Here is a 27,032-nt window from a genome sequence, read left to right on the forward strand (position 1 = left end):
TCTTGTCTGCTTAGAAAGTGTATTGGGAACATCGAGGCTGTGTATCTAATTTTCAAGGTTGCAAATAAGTATTTTAACTTTTTGAATAACAACATGTCAGGAGATAGTTTCCTTTTTTCCTAAATATTTAAGATTTTGGTACACGATCCTAGTTCTTTACGGAAAAAATTTGTTGCATCTCACTGATATCCTCTTTTGCAAAAGGTTAAAATATTAGATTGAGAGTGAAGGGAATAGAGAATGCCTTGAATGAGAATGTCCTTCAGAGTTCTCCATTGATTACTGGTGGACGGTAGCTTGCAGATCGGTGAACCAGGGGACGAAAGAAAACAAAGGAAATTGTAACCGTACCGCGGAGCGCAGGGGGTTAAGAAATTCGACCGAAGACGAAGGGGATAAATAATGTAAAAATTGAAATTTGCACATTCCTCAGACCTCTTCAGTGGCCACTGGCGAGCTGTAGTTAGACTGGCGAACCAGGGTACAAACGATTCTAAATTTTCGCGCGAGGTAGCCGCGGTGTCCGGTTCGTCTGGTCTTGTCTGAACGTCTAGGACGAACTTTTCTTCAAAGTGGCATAAACTTATGGTTGGAATAGATGCGCGCGGGAACGCAGCCGCCGCCGTCAGTATCCGGCATTCGCCGGTCGAGGAGGCCAGGCATTTAACGGACGTGCACGTGTTCGTCCATATTGCATTTGTGTCGTTCGATAAATAGGCGGGTAAGCAACTCCAACAGAAACCCGTGTTAATTAACGTTGAGTTTCAGGACTGATTTACGTGGCGTCTAATTAGCGGGCCTGCCGGCGACGTAGTAGGCATTTTGATTGGCCACTCCGCGAATAGAGCACGGGCCGATTGGCCTTGCTTTCCTGTTCCGACAGTATCGATTGTTTTCGTTTCTTCTCTGCCCCACCGCCACCATCCCCCTCCGATCCCTCCCCATCGCCACCCACCCACCTTCTCTGCTTCTGCTCATCCTTTCTCTCTCTCTCTCTCTCTCTCTCTCTCTCTCTCTCTCTCTCGCTCTCCTCTCTCCTCTCCCATCCCTCTGCAGGCCGCCCTTGCTCTTTTTGTGCTCCTCGGAACAAAGCGTGCGGATAGCTGCTGTAGTTGTGCGTCCTCAAAGGGATTCCGTCGCAAGAAGAGTGTCGGCTCGAAAATAATGTATTACCGGCCGTCTCGTTGCCCATTAAACCCCACTTTTTACGCTATTATTAAACTTTTATTTCGACGGTGCCCGGCCTCGGGCCCCGCGATCATTGTTCTTCTTCTTTTACATAGCTCGCCGGGGCCCGACGAGCACGCGCTTTTTCCCCCGGTAGTTTGTCTTTAATTAAGGGCGAGTCCTCGCTACCGAACTCGGCCACAGCTGCTACCGCTATGCCTACTCCATCACCAGTTTTGGATACCCGCTGGCCAACTTTCGCTCGATTCAATAAACCAAACGCTAGACCCGTTTTTGGGGGATGTTTTTAAACGCGAGTTATTGCGGCTGCGTTCGGGTTAGTCTTACTTCGACTGTTGCATTAAACAGCTGGTACTGCATCTTTTGGTGCAAGAAGAACCCCGAGGAGAGCTCGTTTGGCTCCTGTATCCCAACTTAGCTCCAGAAGAAAAGTCAAGATGTTCCTTCACACTTGTGCAATATTCGGGTAATTGGGACATTTGTGTTTTGAGAATTAGCCCGTGAGTAGTACAGCGTTTACTCGTATTAGGAAGTATTGGGGCCTTTCTAAAAGTCTGCATACATTTTTTCAGATATCTTTTAATGCACCAGTTATGACTAAATAATCCGAATGTTCTGAAAAAGTTCAAGAAACTTGATATTTGCGGTTATCGTATAATACATAATATAATGATAAAAATAGTGAATTTGAAAGGTTACTTTTCGCTGAACGAACCACTCCGATAATGCTTCCCCGGTTGTTGTCAAACCCTAAACAGCGCTCAATGTTCACTGGTCGGTGTTTCTACTCGGACAAAACATTAATTACGGTATGGCATTGCTTATGTCACTATTAGCTGAATTCGAGCCCGAGGATGTTGTGGAGATTGCGATGTGATTACAAGGCAGTCGTCGAAGCGAAATTCTGGACTGCATTGTAGACTGTAGGAATTTAATCGTGAACTATTTGGTCTTCCCATGAACGCAGTATAATTTTTGCGTCCGATCGTTAAAACATCAACTCAAGCTACTCCAGACATTAATCTGTCGCAAATATTTATTTAGTGTCGGTTACAAGAAGAAGAAGAAGAAGAAACGAAAGTCTTTATACCAATTTCCGTGAAGATCTTGAACATTAATTATAAAATTAAATTCTGCTGTAATATCTGATCAATCAGGATAAGAGAAATGTCATGTAAAATAACTATGCGACTTCGACTCTGTAGACTCGCGTAAAAGTACGCGTTCAATTTGCCGAGAATATGTTTAGTATTTTCTAAAATAAACATTTAATTTGTCCGAGGAATAGCGCAGCGGTCCGGTGGCTATTTATCGGACGGCTATTTACAGAGCCGTCATTTACGGAGCGACTATTTGTCTAGCGACTACTGTAGTATAATAATCGTTTAATGGCCCGACGATCGTGTTATATGCAATTATTCGTCGGATTGGTTGTTGCCGCGACGTGAAATTAATTTCTTCTTTTAGAATCTGTTTTATGGGTGGGGACGAAACTCAATTTGCAGGCATCACTACCTGCCAATTACCGTACGCTGCATGTAGAACAATTTAATCGCGCAAGTATACCGTGCTTATGCGCCGTGTGTGTTTAAGTTATGCCGGTAATAGCTCCGTGGGTCGTGCCACGCACAAAGCGTTGCGTGTAATAGACGGAATCGCAACTATGTTCGATTTTATTACGCGTTATTAGAAGCGTTTCAATAAAATTTCGATAGCGATAGAAGCTTATTGCCCGCGACTACTGTGTGCCCGGTATCAACCCCCCCCCCACCTCCCCCACTCTCTGCGTGATATTAATAAAACGTTGCAAGCGAATCGAAATTGAAGGACGCTTTTCGCCATTAATCTCGGCCTTTGAACATTAATGAAAAATTCCCTGCTTGGGTTTAACCCCCCTCGGATATACCAATTATTATTTCGAAGAGATTTTCGTAGGTCTCTCTAAAATAATTTTCATCTTTCTAATTATTAAAATTTTGAGCAGGATATGCATACGCGAATTATTTCGTGATACTATGCTCCATGTGATTTTGAAGAATCTTTAAATTGTTGTATCAAGTATTTCTGTATCTTTCTAGTCGCTCAAATTTTTAGGAGAATAATTTTTTTTTTATATAATGACTCCATTCGACTTTCGAGGATCTTTATAATTGTGGTATTATTCAGACGTATGCTCACTTTGCTGTTTATTCCAGGTGAGTGATAACAAGTTTACTTACTGACGATATTCTTGTCGGTAAAAGTGAATACTGTTTTGCTGATTCTCGAAAATTTGTGGACGATTTTGAATGATCATAACAAGCAAGAAACTATTCATTTTTAGTACACCTATCTTATACATGAACATTTATCAATAGTATTAACAGGATACAACTTAAACACTCCGTTAAAGAATATTGATTTTCTCAGTCGATAATGGACTGTTTCCAATGCCGGTTGGAAGTACAACCGTAAAATCTCTGCATCCTGCGTCCGGAATTTTCGTACTTTCGAAAATGGATTACCGACAATGTGGCAATTAAAATTTTATGGAGAGGTAACAGGTTGAACACAAAATTGTTAAGAAATAGAAAAATTCGAGCATATTGCGACACTATTTTTGAAATTGTGAGATGATTGAAAGAGACATTACATTTTCATTCAATTTTCATACGACCAGATGAAATTGTGACGGTAATGAAGTTGCGTTCCCTCCAATATTCTGAAGATATCGTAAAGAGTTGAATTAGAGCACGGGTAATTAGAGCCACTCGATCAAGCCGACTTCCGAATTGGTATTGTGGTTCGCGGTCAACAGGGTTGTTGACGAGAAGAAGAAGGTATGATTGTAAATAAATATTAGGGGTACCCATAAGTAATCAATTATTTGCAAAGAATTTGTTTTGCCTTTAGTTCTGCCACCGATCGTTGAAGAGGAAACACGTATTCTTTTACAGTTTTCGGTAAAGCAGCCTGTGTTCAAAATATTCTAAAAAGTATAATTTTTTTACAACCCTGTAATAAAATGGCAGCGTCCGTACCTTCCGAGGATCGTATTCGTCATCGCATACTTTTCCATTTTCATGCGGAATTTAATGCAATGATAACAACAAAGAAAATTTGCGATGTTTATGGAGATGTACTGAAGGTCAACAAGTGTCAACGTTGGTTCAGAAGGTTTGCTGCTGGTGATTATGATCTCTCTGACAGGCCTCGAAGTGGACGACCAGTCGAATTTGATAATGACACCGTAAAATCTCTAGTGGAAGCTGATCCAAAATTAAGTATACAAGCATTATCGAGAAGCCTTGGGTCCACATGGTCAATTATACAAAGGAACCTACACGAAATGGAAAAGGCATATAGCAAGGAATATGTGTACCGCACCAATTATCTGAGACCAACAAGAATATTCGTCGATCAATTTGCACTTCATTGCTATCCAGATTTCGTAGAGATCCATTTCTTAGCAGAATCGTTACCGGAGATGAAAAATGGATTCTTTATGATAACATAAAGCGTTCCAAGCAATGGCTTTCTGCAGATCAAACCGCAATATCAACCCCTAAACCTAGCTTATCACTTAGAAAGGGGTTGCTGTGCATTTGGTGGGACTGTCGTGGCATAATTCACTTTGAGTTGTTGAAACCTGGAGAAACAGTTACTGCTAAGTTGTATTGTCAGCAATCACAACGGCTGTATTCAGAACTATTGAAAAAGAGGGCATCTTTAGTCCACAGAAAAGGTGTAATACTGCAAATTCACAACGCCCGGTCCCGTACAGCGAAACTCACTCAGGAAAAAATCGAAGAATTGCAATGGGAAGTTTTACCGCACCCCCGTACTCACCCGATATTGTTCCCTCTGACTATCATCTTTTCAGATCTCTGGAGCATTATTTAAGAAATAAAACATTCACTTCTGTAGAAGATGCAGGGAGGCACCTTGAGTCATATTTTGCTTCACGAACCCTGGATTTCTAGAAGAGGGGAAGAGGGAAAATTTGCAGGAAAGATGGCAAACTTACTACAAAGTTTGTTTTAGATTTCAAAATAATTGATTACTTATGGGTACCCCTAATAGTTGTGTTTACGGTTCGGTTTTGTTGTTGAAGAAAATGTGCTCGCCGGCGGGGAGGAGTAGAAGTCTTCGCAACAATCCGCTTGCAAACGCGACTTCAGCGATAAAAGCGTGTACAGCGAAATGTGCGATCGGCGGTCGAATGCAGAAATTGTCACTCGACGAAGGAACGGGGAGTATTGTTCCGTAAATCGAAACGTCGTTCGAGGAACGTCGCGAAAGTGCGCATTCTTATGGTGTTTTAATGCGTGTTTCTCATTAGCGGACGCCGCGCCGCGAATCAGTTATCCCGCCTCTCGCGGCTGACAGCTCGGAATAACCGGCGAGGAGGATGATGATAGCGTATACGTATACGTCCCTGCGTCGAAGGACAAAGACTGCCTACTCTCTCTCTCTTTCTCGCTCTCTCTCTCTCTCTCTCTCTCTCTCTCTCTCTCTCTCTCTCTCTCTCTCTCTCTTTTGACTACTCCTCTCGCTTTTTCTTTCGATTTTTAGCGAAATTGCCGCGGCCGGCCGTCAAATTCGATATTCGATAGCCGGCTTTCATTTATCCGGCATTCCCCGGCTCGGTTTCAATAAACGCTTGTTTACTTTATTCACGCGACAAGCGGGGAAACCGTGGCTGGCCAGCCTCGATATCAAGCGGACCGACGCGAAATGGCCCGAGCGAAACGCTTAGGCGTCATCTTGATCGGTGACGGTAATCCTCTCGAGGCTGGACTCGGAAATGACGCTCGCGAGACGTTGTTAAAATAATTTCTCAACTCTGCTGGTCACTTGATTTCGACCATGTGAGTCGATGTTTCCATGTTTTGCTTGGTTTTCGTCGTCCGGCTGATAACAGCTGACTGATCACTAGATTGTCGATCTTTATGTAGAATAAAAACTCTCTCGATCAATTACAAGACATTGGGACCAATTTCTTTTTTTTCTGTAATAATTTTAGTAAATTGAGAACAAGATACAGATGCTCTTCAATTTTTTGAGTCTTTCTACGGTTTGATATTTCACCCGTTTTTGTCATAAATGCATTTTGTGGACTTGTTAAAATTCCTAAACGAAAAATGTAAGAATCTTTAGATTTAACATGAAGGAAGAAGAATGAAGGCGAAAATGAAGGAACTTGAAACACTTTTAGTATCAAGAGGGATAAGATTCACTTGTTGGTGTAGATTTTAGTAGATTGATTTTACAAGTACTCCAGTATCAACTGCAGCATCTCAGAACTCATTTTCGATATAAGCACTTCGTCTCGGAAAGACCACCGCGACCTTGAAACGTCCTCGCTAGTTTCATCCAACCGAAATTGCTTCTGCCATGACGCCAGGCCAGCCTGTGCTGGAAAGTTTCCTGCTATCTCCGAAAACGGGGCCGATAAATTTGGATGAGCAGCACGAAAAGTTTGGAAAGCTGGCTCATTAATCTCGTCGCGTGGACTGGAATTGCGGGAGATTCAATTTTTTTCGCTTACCTCGACGTCGATACGGTGGTCACTGCAAATTCTTCGTCTCCCGATGTCGATGCGATGTAGTCAGCCATACATCTTTATTACTTATTTAAAAGCCTTTTAAATAACTCTCGTACGGTGAGAGTCGAGTTCAATTTGACCCAGTATTATGACCCATTTAAATTATATTTCAGCAACCAGTTTAAATTATTACCTATTCATATGAAGTCCAATCAGAAGATTAATATTGATCTGCATGAGGTCGATTCCAAAAATATATTAGAAGAAAATGGACACATCAAGACAGGCATGACTTCTATGAAATTGTCAAATGCGTCCTAATAATTAATCCCTTTTTGACGAGAAGGACGTATGAAAAAAGAAACGTCGTGACAGTGAACTAGATCTCTAGTTTAATTAAAAAATGGCGCAACACAGCTCTTCTTTGGATAATGAGGCACTAAGTAAAAATATTATAAAATACAATAATATCGAAGACGTTACGTTTGCCGTATACAAGCCACACTAAAATCATATTACACTTATTTTATTTAATTCTGATTAAACCCTTAAGATGGCGTTACACCAAACAAACATCGACTTACACCACTGTCCCATTAGACGGCTCGCATTTCATAGACTTTGAGCAGCCGGACTATCGAAAAGAAAACTTGCCACAAGTCTGTTCGCAGATTACGTAAATTGTGGAACTAAAGTGAGTGGAGGGAAAGAAATGAAGCCGGACGGTCCCGAGTGTGGTTTTCTAAAAACTTGTGATTTTATTAATTAATAAACGTGTTTTGTATGTGTGTCCGTGTATTTTGTATTTTACAAGAGGCCGCGAAACCATTCACAGATGTCGGGTCCCGGATAAGAAGTCGAGATTAAACCAAATAACAAAATTAACTAAACGCGACGGACCGCGTGTTGGTCCGGCCGCGTGTTCGCTCAACTGAGGACGTTGCTCTACGTTCCAGCACCACTGGATGCGCGAAGCGTTCTCAACGGTTCGGTATTCCCTAAAAACATTCGCCCGACAACGCGATCGAGATCTCTCGCGCTTCGTCCGATTCCCCCGAAAGAAACAACCGAAAAAAGATTCTCCGAGGAGGAGAAAACGGAGAACTCGCGTAACAGAATCGCGCAACGTTCGCAGCATCGCACGCTCAACAGCTAATCCCCTGACAGGGGGATCGATCTTGGTGTTTCGTCGGAAAAGAACGAACAGAAAGAAGATACTAATCATTTTCACGGTAGATAACCGGGGAAAAACAAAGGGAAACGAACCAACGTTACCGAACGTTCAGCAAGTGGAATCGGCTCTAATCGAAACCGGGGAACTAAGCACGATCGTCCACGCGAAAAAACATGATCCGAAAACACGTTCTGCGCATCCAGTGGTCCTGGTTCTCGAAACTGTCGCGCGCGGGCGCGCACGCGATCGCCCATTGGACGCGCGAAGTCCCATACTCGCCGCATTAATAGTAAATACATAACCATTTATATCACACAAACTTTTAACAATATACAAAATGTACCCTATGTACAAGATTAAATTACACGATCCATCAGCGCCACACAATCTCTCTTTCTCACATTCTCGCTCTCAATCTCACTCTCTTTCTTTCTCTCTTCGTCCGATCGGTTCTCTTCTGTTTGCAGAATATCAATCTCGCGCGCGCGCGAGCACGCTGGAGACCTGCAGGGCCTTAGGGCCGATTCGCGAAGCCGAGTCGAAGGAAACGCGAGGGACCCGGGAAAAGGGCTGTGTGTTTTATGTGACCCTTCGCGCTGGGCCGTCTCGGAAGAGCACCGTGGCCACTCGCTCGGCCGATTCGCATCATTCTCGCGACCGGTTCGAGCATGTCGAAATCTCGATTCATCGATTCTCGCCCTCGGATCATCGCAAGCGCGCGTCGCGGCGCGGCGCGGCGCGGCGGTCTGAGAGACCGAAGTTCACCTAAGAACGAGACGGGTAAACGAATAACGATCAGTTGCACGGAGCGGTGCCGGTCGTTCGGCCGCTTTACGACGACCCGCCGCTTTTTACCGATCTCTCCTCGGGAATTTGCAACGGGCCCAACACTGTTCACCGTCGAACGCACGGCGCCAATTCAATTTGCTTGGGTCCGCGAATTCGACGGGCCCTCCCCACCGTAAGTATAATAAGACTTTCCCGATCGAGATGCGTCGGAGTCAAGGGCTAAACAATTGCGAAGCAGCAGTAACTCTCTGCACACGACTGTCTCCTCGTAGGCACCACTGGATTTTATCATTAGACTGCGGATTTTATGTATTTATTGCAAGAACGAGTAGGAACAATTTAGGATTTGAGGAATTTGAAAACACCGATGTATCAATCTCAACGTATTCAAATTATTAAAAGAAGAAAGGAAATTCTGTTTGGCTCCTGACAGTTTGCATAAATATCCGTAGTCTAATAGTCATAATTCAAAACAACGTGGTACGAGTATGAACAAAAAAGAAAGTTATACGTAACGATAGTATCCTAGATATGAAACGTCCGCGTTAAGATTCAAGTTTAACGTGGGTTTTTGAACTCATTCTTGATTTCTCTTTTTTTTTTTTGTAGTTGTTCGTTGTACTGTATATTTAAGTCTCACGGTCATACTGAAGATTGTCCATACGCCTCAGACATGTACGTAGGTTCTTGAACTGATTCTTTCATGATTTTCTTGACAGTTGTGTACGACGTTCGGCAAAGTCGTGGTCGTACTTTATGGTTTCAGTGCTGAAGTCGTTAAAGAAACATCGATTGTGAACGAAAACTATACGTTTTATTTAACGAAATACTGAGTTACGCTGCCAAAGATGATAGAAACATGGTGTCTTATTGTTAGACCAGAACAGTTTCAAGCCTCTACAATGCTCTATTATCTCTATTAAAGACAGCAACACTTTGCAATTGTTGGGGCAAAGTTACCATTGTTGGAATGGCTCGGTTTCCCTGGGAAAATCGACAAGAGAGAGAGAGAGAAGGGGACCGTAAAGCTTGCCATCGGAGCCGTACCCGCCGTTGATTTACACCCAAAACATGTGTCTTTAGTTTCGCATTGAGCTTCGAACGTGTCCGAGCCCGTGTCGTTTATTTCTTTTTGTTCTTTTGTTGTTTCTCGCGTTCCTCTCGCGATCGTCGACTTCCAGCCGGAGGTGCACCGACGGGAAACAGGAGAGAAGAGAGACGCGCGCGCGATTTTTGTACAAGCTTCCGGGGCGCGAGAGGGCCGCGGATGTCGTTCGGGAACGACGACAGGCTCGGACGATGGTTAGATACATCGTAACGTGTTCACGATTAGACATTTACGTAAATTGTTTATTGCGCATGTCGAAACCTTGCCACTTAGAAAAAAAAAGTATGTTACACGGTCCATCGTTTGCCTGTTTCAAACACACATCGTCGGCGCATGCGGTGCGCGCGCCCGGTCCCCGTCGCTCGACAGTTTTCCATTTTAGCAAATTTTCAAGCACCTTCCTGCGAATTGGTTCGCCTGGGAACGCAGCCTATCGCGCGATCGGTTTCGAAACATTAATAACAGAGATAATAACTAACGCGTCGTTGGGTCTGCACAGGACAATTGTCATAATAATTCGTCCAGAAAAGCGCGAAGGATCGAGAAAAGAGCCCTGTCGATCGGTTTCTCCTCGCAACGCGGGCGCAAGGGAAGAGAGGCTCGGGACGGGGGACACGTTAACAAGGAAGATTCGAATGATAATTTCTCTCGTTCGATGGTTTCACCTCGGCGCTGGCTTTTTATTCCGCGGCGCGCGAGACTCGATTAACGATCGCGGGAACAAGGAACGCTTAATGAGTTTACGGAGCCCCGGGGACCTTCTCTTCCCAGCGCGGAGCGACGCGACTCGAAGGGATCGGTAATTTTCAAAGAAAAATAATTTTCTAAGGGCCGGGACCTGGCGCGGGCCACCGCTTCAATCGACCGAATTACCCGACCCCGGCCCACGCAATTTTCTTGCTTCATACGTGACAAGTTTTTCGGTGGCTCGGCCAGACGACGTTGCCGATCTTGCTACTCTTCGACGCCGTTAGGTGCAAAGAAGTCAGTCTGGCTCGAGAATTTCTGATCGAACAAGAAGTAGCACCATTTGTTTGACCGGTTTTTCACTTTCTCTTCCAGTCGCCGTATATTTTTCTTTCTTTTTTTTTTTGTTTTTTTAATGTGCTCAGGAGAGATTTGCGAATTTGGCGAAGGTTTGATCCAGGCAGTGAATCTCTGAATCTTCTTTAACTGACGGTGTTGGTGTTGGGTCCACTAAAAGCAGTTGATTATCAATTTTTCGGACGTGTTTCAAGAGGTTCGTGTGGAATAGAATTTATCTAGATTTGTCGATCTTTTCAATGTGTCCAATCAAACAGCATCGTCAAGGCCTAGATGATGCCCTTGAAATACCGCGTTCACAATGGATCGTTTAAGAGATAATTTATCTTGGAGAACGAACGAATGTTTTAATAGCTCGTTGGATTGCATTCGAGACTTGCTAACGCTTTACCTATCGCCAGATCCCAAGCAGTTTTCTAAAAGTCAAAGATTAACGATCGACAGTTCCTTAAGAAAATGTTTAACGGCGACAGCAACTTTATTCGCAAACCAACAGGTTGTAATTTTACTACTTCTAGACGTAGTGCGATCATTCAAGAACTTATTAATAGGCATCCAGTAGCTAAAGTGTTGAAGAAGTAATTCGAACGTGTATGATCAATTTTTACGAATCTCATTTGTTCGTGCTTCTATTGCCACTTCAGCCACAAGAGCTTCCAAGATAAATTATCCAATTATCCTTTTTTAGCACTTCCTTTAAGACTTTGTATACACATACCATAACCAAACAAATATTCGCCGAGACTCCGCACGAATTCTTCAACCCAAGTGTAAAAATAGGAATTGGAGCTGTTTAATTGGACCCACCACCGTATCGCCACCACGTTGCATAGCGAACCTTTCCGAAAGCAAAGCGCACCAAGCATGGGTGAACACGATCAGGAACGATCGCTGGTCGCCTAACACGCAATTAACAGGATCGCCGGACCGACTGAGCCGAGCGTCAAAGAATCGGATAAAGCCTTGGAAAACTGTCGTCGCTGGTGTCAGCGAGTCGAAGGGACGGCGGCGAGCGCGTAGCCGGGTGCTTCGGGACACTTTGAATTGTCTTCGGTTCTCCGTGATTGAGCAAAGATTATCGATTAAGGGGAGACCGGTTGAAGGACGCGTGACAGCGTTGGTAACGCGCGTGCCGTTGGTCTAGCTCGACGGAGGTACATACGGCTAGTTCGAGGTCCGTCTGGATCGCGGATCGACGATGAACACGCACGCACGCACAGAAAAGAGTTCCTGTCTCCGGGCGATCTCACCAGAGATTCGTGACGGAGAGGCTCGTTCACCATTTATCTCAGACATCGGGTTCCTCGTTCGTCGGGGTTCTGCAGACTCTGAGGAGGCTGGGTTCACGTGATCCAGGCGCGACGATTGCCTATGGGAGCCACCATAGCCATCGGGAGAGGCGATCGTAGGATTCGAGGGACTGTCGACTCCATGGGACTGTTGGCTCTCGACGAGAGAGAATGGGGACCGACGGAGGTCGTTTGCCGAGGTTTCAAAGGGCGCTCAGGTCTGTAGTTTGCTGGGGCCACAGGTCACAAGGTTCCTAGATCACAAGATTCCTAGGTGGCAAGGTCCCTAGATCGCAAGGTCCACAGATCACAAAGGTCCCCAGATCACTAGGTCCCCAGATCACAATGCCCCGTCCTCTTTGCCCGGTTTAGCCGTGTGGCGACGGGCCTTGGAGGATCTCGAGTCCCGACGATGACGCGTTCAGTCGCAGGTGTCCGGGGCCTACGGAGACCACTCCTGATAGGTGGACGCCTGCAGGTGCGTCGGCTGTACCGCCAGTCCCGGATGCACGAGGCCCATCTGATGATGATGGTGATGGTGGTGGTGATGATGGTGGTACTGCTGATGACCCGGCGGAGGCGGCGAATAGGGATCCCCTCCGACTGCCACGTCCACAACGTCGACCTGGGACGGTACGACGGCGGGCGTCGGCTGCGGAGAGGCTTGTACCTTCTTCGGGCGACCGACCGGGTTGCCGCCTCATTCGCGACTCCGTCGAGGCCGACCGACCTTACCTTTTCTGACGGGGGCGCCTCCGTTTCCGGCCGCCGCGGCCGCCGCTGCGGCCGCCACGCTCGACGACTTCACAATTTTGTGCCAGTCCGTCTCGCAGACGGGGGACCCCGACAGCATGTAGTACCTGAGGACAGAAAAGACATTGTTAGTTTGGTAGGCCTTCTCCTCTTGCCGCTGGATCAAGGTCTCTTGACCTCTCTCTATCCAGGTGAGGTTGTAGGCTGGCTCGTTGAGCTTACAGGTACCGAGATACCGCGACTCTTTAGAATCTAACCGGGTTGTAAGGCCGATTACGTTCTGACGATATTCTGGTACCGCTGTGCGTCAAATTAACCCTTTGCACTCGAGTGGTGACTCTGAAGCACCACCAGAAATTGTTGTGGCATTATTTCAAAGAGATTACAAAAAATATTACAAAATATTCGTTACATTACAAAATTTGTATTTAATAGATTACTAAACATTTCAATATTACATGTAGAAATCGGATAAGTTTCGTATGAATAAAATGAAAATATCGTAAGACGGAAGAAAAATTTAGTTTTAGATTGAAAACAGCGCCGAGGGCAAAGGGTTAATGAAGGACGAATTAATGAGGTTCTTAGTTGAATCGTTTATTTTAACAGTGATGAATTCACAAGGTTATTGACTAGACTTGTGTCGCAGATCGTTTAAGCGGCCGATCGATGCGACGGTTCTGCTGGACTTGACAAAGTCGAAAGACCTGACAGAAAAGCGGCGTGGCGAGCACAAGTTTGAACCGAACTGATGCGAACGAAGTGATCGAAGTGACTTGAGGGAAGTAAATTTGCGAAGTGATTTTGCGAACTCATGTCTACTCTTTTTATACGCTGAGTTGAATGACTAGCGGCTGATTGGCTGGTCAGCAGACGGTGCGGAAAACCCGAAAGAATAGACAAATATCGGTACATCAGGTACCCCGAGCTGGCGACCGAAGTAGACGTGAATGGACGGACCGTCGTAAACTTTGGGTCGCTGAGGAGAGGCCCGACGTCCCATTGAACGCATGCGTATTAATTGTTTTATTGCCGGACGGTTCGACGGCATTGATTTCGATAATTTAATTATATACACAATAAACCTAATATTACTAAAGGGATAACGCCCATTTGAAGAATGGCTCGTCTTCATGTAGTAAAACCATTATTTGAATTGCAGCTAGTTTTGACTAAAGGAATCTAAATAGCTGTTTTGCCAGGAAAGGGCAGTTTAGAAAGTCCGTTGAGGACGGAACAGCGGTAGGGCGGTCCTTATTTCTCGGCTTTCCAGTTTTTCGTTTTACGTTATCCGAAGTAACCAGTAGAACATGATTGTTCTGATAATAGAACAGCGATTTAGCTACACTTTTCGTATACATTTGTATACAGAATTCAGATATCTATGGTTCGGTTCTACTAAAAGATAAAATTTAGGTTCCACTAGATCGTGAATTTAACAAGGAAACATGCTCCGAGTTGTGTTCGTGGTTGGATTCGTTTATTCGGTGTGGCGTTGGCAGCGTATGATAAAAAACTGTTTGTTTTTTTGTAATTAATATCGCGATCGACCCATCGGGAAACATTTTTGCATTCTCGCTTGATCATTATTTCGCCATTTCATTTGATCATTAAAATACGGAATGAACCCGGCGGAATATTACACGACAAAGTAAATAATACATATTAATAAATTCAGCAAATGAAGTTTCTTTCATTAAAATCGGGAAAGCCTGAGCTCGTCGCGCCCGTTTTTGCAAATACTTTTAATCGGAATCGCTGAACCAAAAATTGCGCGCAAACGGGAGTGTGCGAAATGATTTCAGCGAGATTTTTTGGGACGATCCTTATGTCGCCTGGTTGGCTGAATCGTAGATTCCACGCGTTCGATTCTTTCCGCGGTGAATCAGAAATTGGAGAATCGCCGGAAGCATGATTTCGCGGATAAAGGAGGCCAGATCAAAGGAAATCCCATAATTCAACCGGTAACGCGATTCTCACCGATGCGACAGAGTATACGGGAATCGACGTTCATAAACAAGTTTGCTTCATTACAGGCCCGGAATAATTGCTTCCCTCCTCCTTTATTACAAAATCCCCAATTGCAGTCCCCGCACCAATTAACCACCGGCGACACGCCTCTTTTCCAACCCTTTAATTGCCGCATTTCCTCTCTTATCAACGGTTCCCTTTGAGCCCTATCGATTCAACCGATTTCCCTCGTATCGATTCCCTCGCCATCGGAACCGGGCGACCCTTATTTTTCCCTCGACGTTTCATCAAGACACTCCGAAACGCTTTCTCGACTGCTTATTAATTTAACGTTCTCGCAGCTGGCACGCATAATCACCGAAAACGATACAGTACTGTCGCCAATCAATTTATTCTCGATTAAAGTCGCACCTTGAACGCCCGAGTAGAATAAATTAATCCGGCTGTCCATCGAGGAGCATGAATTTCGACGGAACAGATTAATTCAGCTACTTTGACAAACTCGGATTTAATAGAATAATTCGACCATTACGACGAGCATGAAATCTGATTTAATAGATTAATTTAGCTGTACGTAATTCGATTGACGAATGCAAGCCAAGCAGAAGCTCGACGCGCATTAGCCGATAGTCGCAGCGTCCGAATTTGTATTTATCATTTTCGATCGGCTGACACCGGAGGCCCGAGAGAGTCCGAAAAACCGTGTTCTTCGAATCTGCGTTTCACACGATTGGGATAATTCGATCTCCGAGCGATAAACGCGTTAAAAGGTGCGGCACAGGTGTCTATTCGATACTTTCTCAAGCTCGGGATGTTTATGGCAGCGCATCGACCGGTTCCGCGGATCGATTCGCAAGAGTCTGTGGCTGCGTATCGTTTTCACCGAATGCATGTAATCAGCGGGAGTTGTACTCGCGATGCGGCGGCTTATTAGCGGGCTCTGGGTCTTACCTATCGCCGGAAACGAGTTGACTGCCGCATTTGCTGCAGGTGAAGCATTTCTGGTGAAACGCCGATCCACCCGCCCTCATCACCAGCTCGTTGGCAGGTATCGCGTTGCTGCAGCCCGCGCAGGCACCGCCGCTTCCGAACATCCTGAAACAATCGCGAACATCATCGATTAATTAATTAATCGGCTCGGACCTTCTACCCATCCCCAGATCACAGCGAAATTTTCGCTGGAAAACTTCCCATCCGACGTTAATTTTCACGGATTATACCTCATCGACTCGAGACTCGACCGACAAGAGTTTTCATCGATGAATCATTGTTTAATCGTCTTCAAATTAATGCAATTTTAACTCTTGGAATTCCCCAATGAATGCTTGCTTTGCTAATAGCAGTTTCACGTGGTACAGAAAAGTTAAATTCTGCGATTTCGTTTCTATAATTGAGCGTTAACGAGCACAGTGCCTAATCGCGACAAATCGTTGTTTTTCTGGTCTCCACGATCGAACCGGAAGTGAGATCGATCACGCAGGTCCACCGGACAGTTGGTCGGAAAGGTTGGAACAAAGAGTGACTTTTCGAAACGGTAAGATCGCTCGAAATATTAATAATCGCGCGGTATTAATCCGCGTACGCGGAAATTAATTAATCCCAGCTGTATCGATGGTTCATTGAGTTATACGGGCAGCTGGATATTCTAATGAGTGTAGATTTATGTCAGGCGCGTATTATGAATTCAATAATGTTGACTGAAAGCTTATATCCCGCAAAAACATAAATGGACGTGTATGCTAAACAGATATTAAATATATATTATCCGCATTATCGGGACACCGACAAAGCAGTACCCCTCCCCGCGGACCTCCTCTCTTCTCGCCCCTCCGAAAATTGATGTGTTTATTAACCTGGTTCGAACGGTATGCCGGCCCCCGGGCTCGGCATGACTTATTGAGAGGGAAAACCGTTTTCACAAAACACTTCGCTTCGCGCTCTTTCGGCCGTATGAAAATTTGATAGTCACCCGGTTAATTCGAGTAGATGCGCCCGGACATTTTACTTAACGATAATGTCGGATTAATTATGGGCTCGATACTTCAATCCGTGGATGTTTGTTGTCTGGCCGACAAATCGGCTCGAAACAACGTCGAACGTTCTGTCATTATGTGGTTACACAGATTTGCATCTCGCAAACCGCACCGACGGACTTCCGTAAAAAATCTTATCACAGGATGATATATCTTCTTGAACCATGCGAAACTTTCCTTCATCGTTTTTCTCTATCTCCAATAACAACCGAGTTATAATTCGGTCCAGTTACTGGATACTTTCTAAGAAGTTCTCATTTATTACGTTGTTGCATTTGAAATCTTGAGCAGCAACTTTCAACTTTCGTCGAAATGAAGCTCATTCAGAAAACTTTTAATTCAAAAATGAACTTTTTGAAAGATTGTGCTCACATGAATTGAGAAATTATTATAAATAGAAAATGAAGTCAAAATCTGTGGTATATATGCTTGGAGAAGTGTGTAAGGAACAAAATAAGCGTCGGTTGACAGACAAATATTTATTCCCCAAATAGTAATATAATAGTATTCCTCAATTGTTCTGCATAGGCTAGCAGAGCCACGTATGGGGACATAATTAAATTGTATGACGTTGCAGCAAGGTCTGAAATGACAAAGAAACCCTCTAGACCATAAACGGTTAAGGTTTTATACTTCCGAAAAATACAATAAAAGAAGATTTTTTCAGTTACACGAGAACTCCCCCCTAACACTAGATTTTCGGGACCCGTCAAAATGACGGATTCTAATACTTTTAATTTACGAATATTGAGTTTGTACGGATGCATCCGTGAGGAATTATTTAACAAATCGATTTCTTTGGGTATATGTTATTAACCCATTTGCATCATTGGCGTATATATACGCTCAATTTTCCTGGTCACTATCACCGGAGCGTACATACACGCTCAATATATTTTTTCTTAGAATGCTGAAATGTAAAGTTCTTTTACTTGTAGTCATTTTTGTACTTAAATTAATTAATTAAATACAATGAAAAAAAGTTTGGTGATAAAGGCCTTCTTTTCATATTTCCTTACGATGCAAATGGGTTAATACACTCATATTATTTTGCCAAAGTAAGGTAAAATGGTTATTTTCAGTGCTCCGTAAACCTAGCGTTGAAGAAACGGCAACGCGAGTGTCGGCAGGGTGCGCGCCGATTCCGATCGGCGCTAATTAGAGGATCGTTCCGCGGTGGAAATAAACTTGCGAGTCTCGAGGCAGCTAAACAGAATAACGAAAAACTCTTGTAGAACAAGGGGCGAGGCTCTCTAACGGGTTAATCAATTGATACGGGATTCATGGATTCAGCTCGCGGAGACCGGTCGCGATTTAATTCAAAGTCACTGTACGGGTTGACGGGGTTTGAAAGAGCTCGGGCACAAGTTCGTAAAACTAGACCAAGTCGCGCTATTAATCCGCATATACAAATTCAACAGGGGTTCCCGGGGGTGGTAGACGAGAGGGAGACAGAGAGAGAGAGAGAGAGAGAGAGAGAGAGAGAGAGAGAGAGAGAGAGAGAGAGAGAGAGAGAGAGAGAGAGAGAGAGAGAGAGAGAGAGGGAGGGAGAGAGAGTTTGCAAGGGTCGCCAGAAAATCCTGGCGGATGGAGCGAGAAAGGCGACCAATTACTGGCGAGCGGAGGGCTCCGAGGATGACATTCTCGGAGCGGTTTGCAGCGCGGAGTGCCGGAGAGCGATAGACACGAGGCGTTTCCAATTAAATCTTGCACCGGTCTCGTCGCGCAAACACTTTCTAACTAAATGAGGTTAGGCCAGTAACAGAGAGCCCGGGCGGCCATGTAGAATCCTATATTCAACCGCCACGGTCCCTTTCTTCTTTTCTCCCTTATTATGCGCCACCGCCGTCGTCGTCGTCGTCCCCGGGTATACCATCGTGCCGGAGTCGTTCCAGCTGCTTTAAACGAGACCTGCTCCGATTATAATAAGGCGTCGCGTATAATTGTCGCGGCGTCTTCGTCCCCGCGAAACCCGCGTGCACACGAGCCCCGACACCTGTCCTCTTCCTCCTCCTCCTCTTCCTCCTACTACTACTACTACTACTACTACTACTACTACTACTACTACTACTACTACTCCTCATTCGCCTTTTACCTTTCCTAAACGGTCTCCGTCGGGTTCTAGCCGCCGACAGGGGGAAAAATGAACACGCGAACGGGCCGCGGGGAAACCTGGGAAATTCGCGGCTTTCACCAGACCCGTTTTTTGTTAGCTTTTCGTAGCAAAATGTTACATCGTTCCGCGTGTAACGTTGGTCGCGCGGCGACAAACTGTATCACGCTCTCAGGGTTACAATGCGAGCGACCGGAGCGCTTAGAAATGCGATGCGAACGACGTTGTGCTGTCCTTCACTGTTTATGGGTTTGCAGATTTGTCGCCGGGGAGCTGAATTCAGGTGGCACACTGAGTTCGGTGGTGGGGCGGCGAGATGGCAGAGAATAGGAGCTTCTGGTTCACTCTCCTCTTGGAGGGTTGGCTTTTTTAATCAGAATGGTATTTAGTCCGCACGGTATGTCGATTCGTAACGCACATCTTGAAGAATGAGAGACGTGTTTCCTTTAGTGCTGGAAACATTCAGTCGAGTTAGCTTCGGATCGAAATGAACGTAGAAAACGAGAACAGAAGTTACTTCCGCTTCGATTAAACATCATGCTGCAACAGTTCCAACAGATACGGACTTGCACGTTTAGCGCACAATCTTCCGAGTTGATCGTTGAATGCCTCCTTTTTAAAGAGACATCGTTCGTCAAATAAATCTTCCCAGCCGCCTCCGTTTCCCCGAAACACATTCAGGAGGGAACAATCGTAAATCGGGCTTCCACGGAGTACAATTCGGCCCTCCGTCACTCAGCCAAGCTCTTTTCGTTTTTCATTAGTCCGGCAAGGGCGCGAATTCCTGTCAAAAAGGCGAGGAGGGCGTCAGAAAGGGTGGATTAGCGAAACGGGAGAACTCGAAAGTTCAATCCCGTCGGGGACAATGATTCGTCCAGTTGCAAAACGCATTGTAAACGACCGTGGAACAGAGGGACAGAACGAGGAGGACCAGGAACACAGAGTTTCAAATTCTAGAGAGATCGGACCTCGCCCCCATCCCTTCGAAAAACGAAAGGGAGGGTCTCTCTCTCTCTCTCTCTCTCTCTCTTTCTCGCGCGCGCACGCCGAGCCGGTTCGCCGGGCGCTATCTCGAGATACCGAATAATCGGCTTTACAAAATGTTCTTCTCCGGTGCAGCCAAAGCTTTATAGGTTCCTATAATCTTTAAATGTATGCTCCGTCCTGTGTACGCGAGACGGCGACCAGGCTTCCTCGGTTTTGCTCTCGCGAGCGCGAGTGCGCAACACGCCTGCGCCGACTGTGTGTCATTAAAATTCCACGCTTTATGATCAGCAGCCTTTTCTGAAATGGTTATTAATAGTCGCGTGACTCGTTGCAATTAAAAAAATAATCAATGTAAATATGTGGGTTAAGTGTGGCACCGGCTTAACGTCCCGCCGCCGCGTAAAAAGCCGTCACGTCGGAAAGAAGCGTGACGACGCTCGACACCGTGAGAACCCCGACGAACTTGCTCTCGATCGACCAATGAAATATCGAACGTTTTGTCCTCGAACGGTCATTTTCACCGTGCCCGCGAACAAAGATGGTTCCGCGCCGGATTCGCGAATATATTTTCCGCTATTGTTCCCCGTTCGAACCGCTCTGCCGCCATGTTTGTTTTCCAGAGACATATCGCGGCGCTTTAAATCTTGAGGTCGGCCCCGGTCGAGCTGCCCTTTCACCAATTATTCCCGAGGTAATAAACAGTGCCGATTAAAAAACGGTTGTACATTGTTAAAATACACGCATCGACCTTTATAAAAATATTTTTCTCTTGCTCGAATTCGTGGAGGTTGCAACGTACCGGACTTCTTATCAGTTCATGCCTCGGAAAACATATGACCTTTGTTTAAACGTTAATTGCAAGTATTCCGTATTACGTGTGTATAAAATTTCAAAGCAGTCGCTTCATTGGCTCTTCGAAAAATCGAATTTGACGTGCTTTAAGTTCGACGAGCCAAGTGAGAGAAGCGACCTTTGAACCTCGAACAATTTCGCAAACCATTTTCGGGACCAGAGACCATAAGAAGGAATAGTTAGCGCGGTGAAGGGGAGAGTGGTTCGTTACGCGAACGATAGTTACAAGGATCTTCGATTAAGCGAGGTCCGAAAATAATCGAACGGCCCGGGAATCCTGGAGGACGAGCGAAACCGTTCGATCCTCGATATCCAGAGATCCTTCGAGCGTGAATTGCCGTTCGCGACATTTCCGCGGAATCCTCGAAACGAGGCTTCTTCGATCTCCGTCGGCGTTTGCGTGATGTTTATCGTCGACATCGGGGATGCCCGAGCTTTTTCTCCTGCGAGCTCTCCGCTGCGAGCTTTCGCAACTCCATCCCGTCCTCGAGATTAGTTAAAATGTATTCGCCACGGTCAAATTAATATCCATCCATTAGCATTATGCGCGCCGCTATCTCGGGCCAATTTCCTGGAATGTTCGCGTCAGGTGTTCGATTACGGCCGGCGATCTTAACATTTTAGCGTATCCCCTTGACATTGCGGATCTCCAGCGCGGACGCATCAATACGCCGCGGGCTTATATCTTCGTTAATGGCGGCTAATGTTTGCTGAACGTTGTCAGCGGTATACCGGTGCCTCGTAAAGTCCGCTGTTTATACCGCAATTAGCCGTGTTACGATACGCAGGTATGTCGAATCGAGGCGCGACGCTTGGCTTTCTTCGCTCCCACGGGCCGTTTCGGGATACTACTCTCTTCCCCCGGGAGATCGTCGAACTCGCCCCTCGGTAATTAATTCGTTTCCCTACGATCGGCATCCGTCCCGATTCCGCCGACCGATTCCGTTAAATCGAATCGCGGGACGCCGATTTTTTTCGTGTCTCGCGTTCCGAGGTCGGGCTGTTGAACTCCTAGAAGCCCAGAACAACCGTGCAATTTACTCGAGAAGTATCCTCTTAAGTTCTCCGCGACTTTTATCGCGCCGCGATAGCCTGCGAATCCGTCCGAGCGTGCAAATAAATGAATTCTTTCGCTATTGATTGCGATGCTCGCATTTCATTCTTCAAATCGCACGAATTCGCCGGGAGCCGAGTCTCTCTTTCGTAGAAATTCATGGACCAAGATTTGATTGTTTAATGCGCTTCAATGTTTCACGTTCTAAAGTCAGAAGCGATGCTTAAGGCCTTCGAATAGTCGACGAGATTCTCCGAAGCTTATTCTTGAAGCAAAAATCTTGGAAATTGAATTTCGAAGCGATAAGGATCTCGCACACTAGATATCCGTGTTGCGTATCATATAGGATGGACTATGGATTTCATTTTGCAAAAAACAGGAATTAAACAGAGCTGAATTTCCTCTCTTAATATTTTATCTACCGCAACTAATAGAATTTTCAATAATAGTGCCTGTACCAATAATGCCAAACCAAATTATTAGAACACTTTACTATGGGTGATTCGTTGGTTTCCGATTTGGGTTACTATTGCAGTTGAGGGATCTATTAAAAAATCTTTAACTGACTTTAAAAAGTTACGAAATAATCGCCGGTAGTTAACCCCTTGCACCAAAATTTTTCTTTACACCTTCTCGGGTATTTCTTTATACATGTAATAAAAAATAAGGTGTATTAATAAGACTTCATACACAAATGTTTCGATTAAGTGCATTCTATGGTATCCGAAAAATCGTGTATGTACTTTTTTTTCTCGGTATTCTAGAACACGATGTTGTCGCGAATCTTTTCGGTATTTTTTCCGGGTGAACGACCCGGCAGGTACGCCTTTGTCTAGATCGAGGGAGAGATAATGAGCAAGTCATACTCTTTAATTAAACGGTTTTATTGGTACAATAATTCTTGTCCCGAGCGGGGAGCTTGATTGATTCCGCTTAGGTTCTTGCGTCGAAAGCTCTCCGGCATGCAACATGTTCCTGCTTAATGAGGTAAAAAAGGGTGAATCATTAAGTCTGTACAAGTTTGCAATCAACTCTGCTATGAACAATCTTCAATGCCGCCTGTAGGGATTAATTGAAAACTGCTCACAGAACGAAGATTATTATTCTAGAATTGCAATTTCTATCGGAACACCAGTTAAAACACTTGCCGAAGAAGAAGTCAGTATAGCGCTATACCGGTTGAAACGCTTGTGCTTCTACTCGAAGAAGAAATGGGTGTACAGCAAAGAACTAATTAGAAAATCTCCAAATTTTCTTCGCTGTTCGTTCTGTTAATCAAGGAACAATGCGATGTAGCATGGTTTTTGGTCGACAGTGATGCAATCTCGCTTCTTGCACGGCGAACTCGATTTTTACACCTGGCCAATTACATTCGACAAAGAAACCGAAGAAACTCTATTCCCTGGATTATTTATTCCGGCTAACGGGGAAGTGAAAATGAGAAAGCGTGCAAGTAGAAAATGAAATGAAGTTCTTGCGTACGATGCACGCTTTGGGAGTGGTTGTGCGTTTAATTGCATCGGAGACTGCGGCTGGCTTTGCATACGCTCGAAGATCCACGATCGAGAAGCGAAACGAGAAAAAGTGGGGGAGGGGGAGGAGGAGGAGGTGGCGGCAAAAACATGGTTGCGAAAGATGAAGGAAATCTTCCCAGAGTTCACGGTGCCCCTATTTCCGCGCCGGGCCCTTTCAAATAAAATGAAACGATCATGACCATCGATCTCTCTCTCTCTCTCTCTCTCTCTCTCTCTCTGTCTCGTTGCATCCTGATCCAAAAAAACTTGGGTCACGATCCTAAAAGAACGTTCACGACTTCGTACAACAATTTGAAGTCCAAACGAGTTTCAGACGGAGACTCCTTTTCAATTGTGCATACTGAAGTTGATAGATTTCAATGTCCCCTCTAGTCGCGTCTAATTCTTCTGGTCCTCGTGGTGATCTCACCTGTGATTCTCACCTGAAGACGAGCTTCCCGACTTCCGTTCACTTTTGTTAAGGCCGTAGCGTATCGATTGGATCGCCCGTGAGGAAACATTATCACGCACACGATCTACATTGTCAGCTATTCGCTAGTAAATCAAGTGCGACCGGGAACGTTGCGTTTCAATGCCACATGCAACACCTTCGTGTCCAGCGGCCTGGACTCGACGACAGCTACAGCTGGCCTCACCTATGCAAATTGCTTTACGGAACACTGGGATTGAAGCGAAATGAAAAATCTTGAAATTTCGGAACTCGACAATAAATTGGCTACCACTTGCCAGACCTTTCAACGCGGTCGCAGTTCGTCTGGCTAGCATTCAGGAACACGACAGATTTTTTAACAACAAGGACAAACATCTTTTCAAGTTGACTGCGTCGCCAGCGTGAACAATCAATTCGATTCTGTATGTAGTAATTCTTGTTATCGATTACGTGCGATTTATCAATAGACTGTGAATCTCAATGCATTTATTTGCAAATTTTTAAAGCCCCGGAAAATATGTAACGGGTCCCTTTAAATAGAGAGACCAGGTGTATGAATATGAAAATGAATAATATTTTCATTCAATAAAATATTTATTTAATATTAATAATACTGCCATTCTAGCTTTATTAATTCTCATAAAGACATGAAAATTGATGAATTTACATGAAGATACGTAGTCTACTTATTATCTACTTATTATAAATACGTACATGTCTCGAAAATAATCCTTATTGGTTACTATGAATTTTAGTTCATCCTACTTCATCCATAATTTAAAACGAAATTGCAATTGACCGATCACGAGAGCTATGAATTAATTAATTTGTTCACCTAAATAACTTAGTATCCCCGAATTTCGTCCGCGTTAATTTGCGAGGGGGGTGCTGCAACTGTTGCAATTGCTTCGCCGCATTGTGGAAATGGACATATTTACGAGTCGAGGGTGAAATACTAGTCGAGCAAATTTTCTCCGGAATGTGAAAGGCCTCCCACATTTATATTTGTTCGGCTACGTGTGCGAACACCGTTCCGCCTTCGCGGCCATGTATAAACCAAAGCGGCGAGATTGTCCACGAGCGGAGAAATTGATCGAAGCGACTGAAATTACCGTGGCCAAGTCGATTTTCGATACATTCGACCGGCGTGTATCGATCCGAGAGAGCTGGGTTCGTTGCACCCGGCTCCCCGCCGCTTGCTGCTTGATTAATCAAGCACCGTAATAATTACGGCGATTCTCCGATTACTGGGATCACCGGGGACCCGGCGTTGTTTCTCTTAAAGATATGTGTTTTTCTTCGGAAGAAACGATTACCTGTTGAACCGAGCCATCTGGAAAAATTGTATCGACCAGCACACTGTCGACATCGATCGGTTTTTTTTTTCAAATTCTCTCTTTTTCTCGAAATTCTTAATGAATTCGTGACCCTTTTATTTGTCAATCGTCTATTTCCAAACAATCTGAATAGGTTCAAATCTTAATACTTTATCTACTGGAAGATTTCTAATAATAATTTCGTAAGAAGTTGTTACTATTAATTTAAAAAATTTGTTGAGTATTATCCGGAAATTCTTAAGTGTCGATCTTTCATTTCGAAAAGACTATTAGAAAATTTCTGGTAAATGAAGTGTTAAAAAGGATCTCGGATTACTAGATTCTCTGGACGTCGATCAATTTTTTGTATCAAATTTTCTCTTTTTACTCCGAATTTCGATCCACCCGCTTTTTTTTCCCCTCCGTGATTCATTTCGCGCGTATAAAGCTTCGTAATCGTTCATTCTATTAGTTTTATTTAGAGGGAAATATTGCGTACGTACCGGCGAATCGAAATTGCACAATAAAATTTGCCAGCGCGACACTCGGTTTTCAAGAAAATTGAGTTTGGCACCGCGTCGAGCACGCGGATAGCTTATTAAAGCTATCCATCATATGCACGGAAAAAATGGACATGTGCTGTTCCACATTTTTTAGTCGTTCCGCTATGCAGATTTTTATGGCAATTTTTCTTGGACGCTCTTTTGACGCGATTTCGTATGTGTATCGGGTTAACTTTCGCGTGGTTTACACGGGTTTATTTATGCGCGGTTTTATTTATTTATTTTGTTTGTGCGAATTCGCCGAGTTTGTTATGCACGGGTTTTTGCTGATTCGTTGCGCGAATGTATTTACATCGTTGATGCAAGTGCTCGATCTTTTAGTGATAAAAAGAATATGACGCACACCGTGGATAATCGTGTCGGTATTGCTTTACCATCGTAATCGATCAATAATTATTCGGGTGAAAATGTAATTGCGTTGACATACAAAATTTCATAAAAAAACATACAGTCTTTGAGATGAAATCCTAATAAAATGACGGTCAAAAAGGACCCACGCATCCGAGGGTTAACCAATTCGATCTCTTAAACAAGAAATAAAAAGAAATAAGGGGTGATTTAACACGAGAATGGGAAACAAAAAAAAAAATACAAACATAAAGCATAATAGGGATAAAAGATCGAAAAAGAAAACAACTTTTACATTGCGGACATTACCAAAACTAATGAGAAATTAGTGACAATAATGGAGCCGGTGTGATAAAATATTTTCCGCGATTAATTATGGAACAGGGCCGATTCCCCGGCTAAAAGGATGCAGGCAGCTCGCATAAGTGGTCGGGCGGTTGTTCTGATTGCCGGGGCTTGCATTCCTCGAAACAATTCCATCTAGTAGGATATCTCGTTCGGCCAGTATGGCATTCGGTTAAAACGAATGGGAAATTCGGTCCCGATTCAGCGGAACGACTCCGAACGAACGTTTTCCATCCCGTGTGCATATGGTAACACACGTGGCCCCCGCGACGCATGCAAGATCGCATTCGTTCGAGCGTAACGACTTGGTCACAGATACTGCACCTGTATGCACGTGCAGGCGGAGGCGGAGGCGTTGGCCGTCTCGCAATATATACATATACCGCTTAAAGATATTTTATCTCGACTGCGGTCCGATCCAGAAATGGTAATTCGTGGTCCAGGAGGAAAGCGCGGGGGTGCATCGGAGAGAGAGAGAGTGAGCGAGAGAGAGAGAGAGAGAGAGAGGGGGGGGGGGGAAGAGGAATGGGACAAAACCTGTTGATCCTCGCGCGGAAATTCGGCGGAAGCGGCGACGAATTAAAATATCGAGCGACTTTTTCCCCGTCGGCGG

At 44.7% G+C, this 27,032-nt stretch overlaps 1 protein-coding gene across 1 annotated transcript in view; it reads right to left on the reverse strand.

The window, feature by feature from the left end:
- Positions 1 to 7,450: 7,450 nt before the first annotated feature.
- LOC143353405 (uncharacterized) overlaps positions 7,451 to 27,032 on the reverse strand; it is a 184,628-nt gene continuing 165,046 nt past the window's right edge. Inside the window, exons 5-6 of the mRNA XM_076786714.1 lie at positions 15,795 to 15,938; positions 7,451 to 12,979 (exon numbers count right to left, since the gene is read on the reverse strand). Of these exons, the coding sequence (XP_076642829.1) occupies positions 12,820 to 12,979; positions 15,795 to 15,938 (304 nt within the window). The 3' untranslated portion in view covers positions 7,451 to 12,819. The remainder of the gene's footprint in view (positions 12,980 to 15,794; positions 15,939 to 27,032) is intronic.

The sequence above is a fragment of the Halictus rubicundus genome, chromosome 4 (genome assembly GCF_050948215.1).
Source record: "Halictus rubicundus isolate RS-2024b chromosome 4, iyHalRubi1_principal, whole genome shotgun sequence".
Classification (NCBI taxonomy): domain Eukaryota; kingdom Metazoa; phylum Arthropoda; class Insecta; order Hymenoptera; family Halictidae; genus Halictus; species Halictus rubicundus.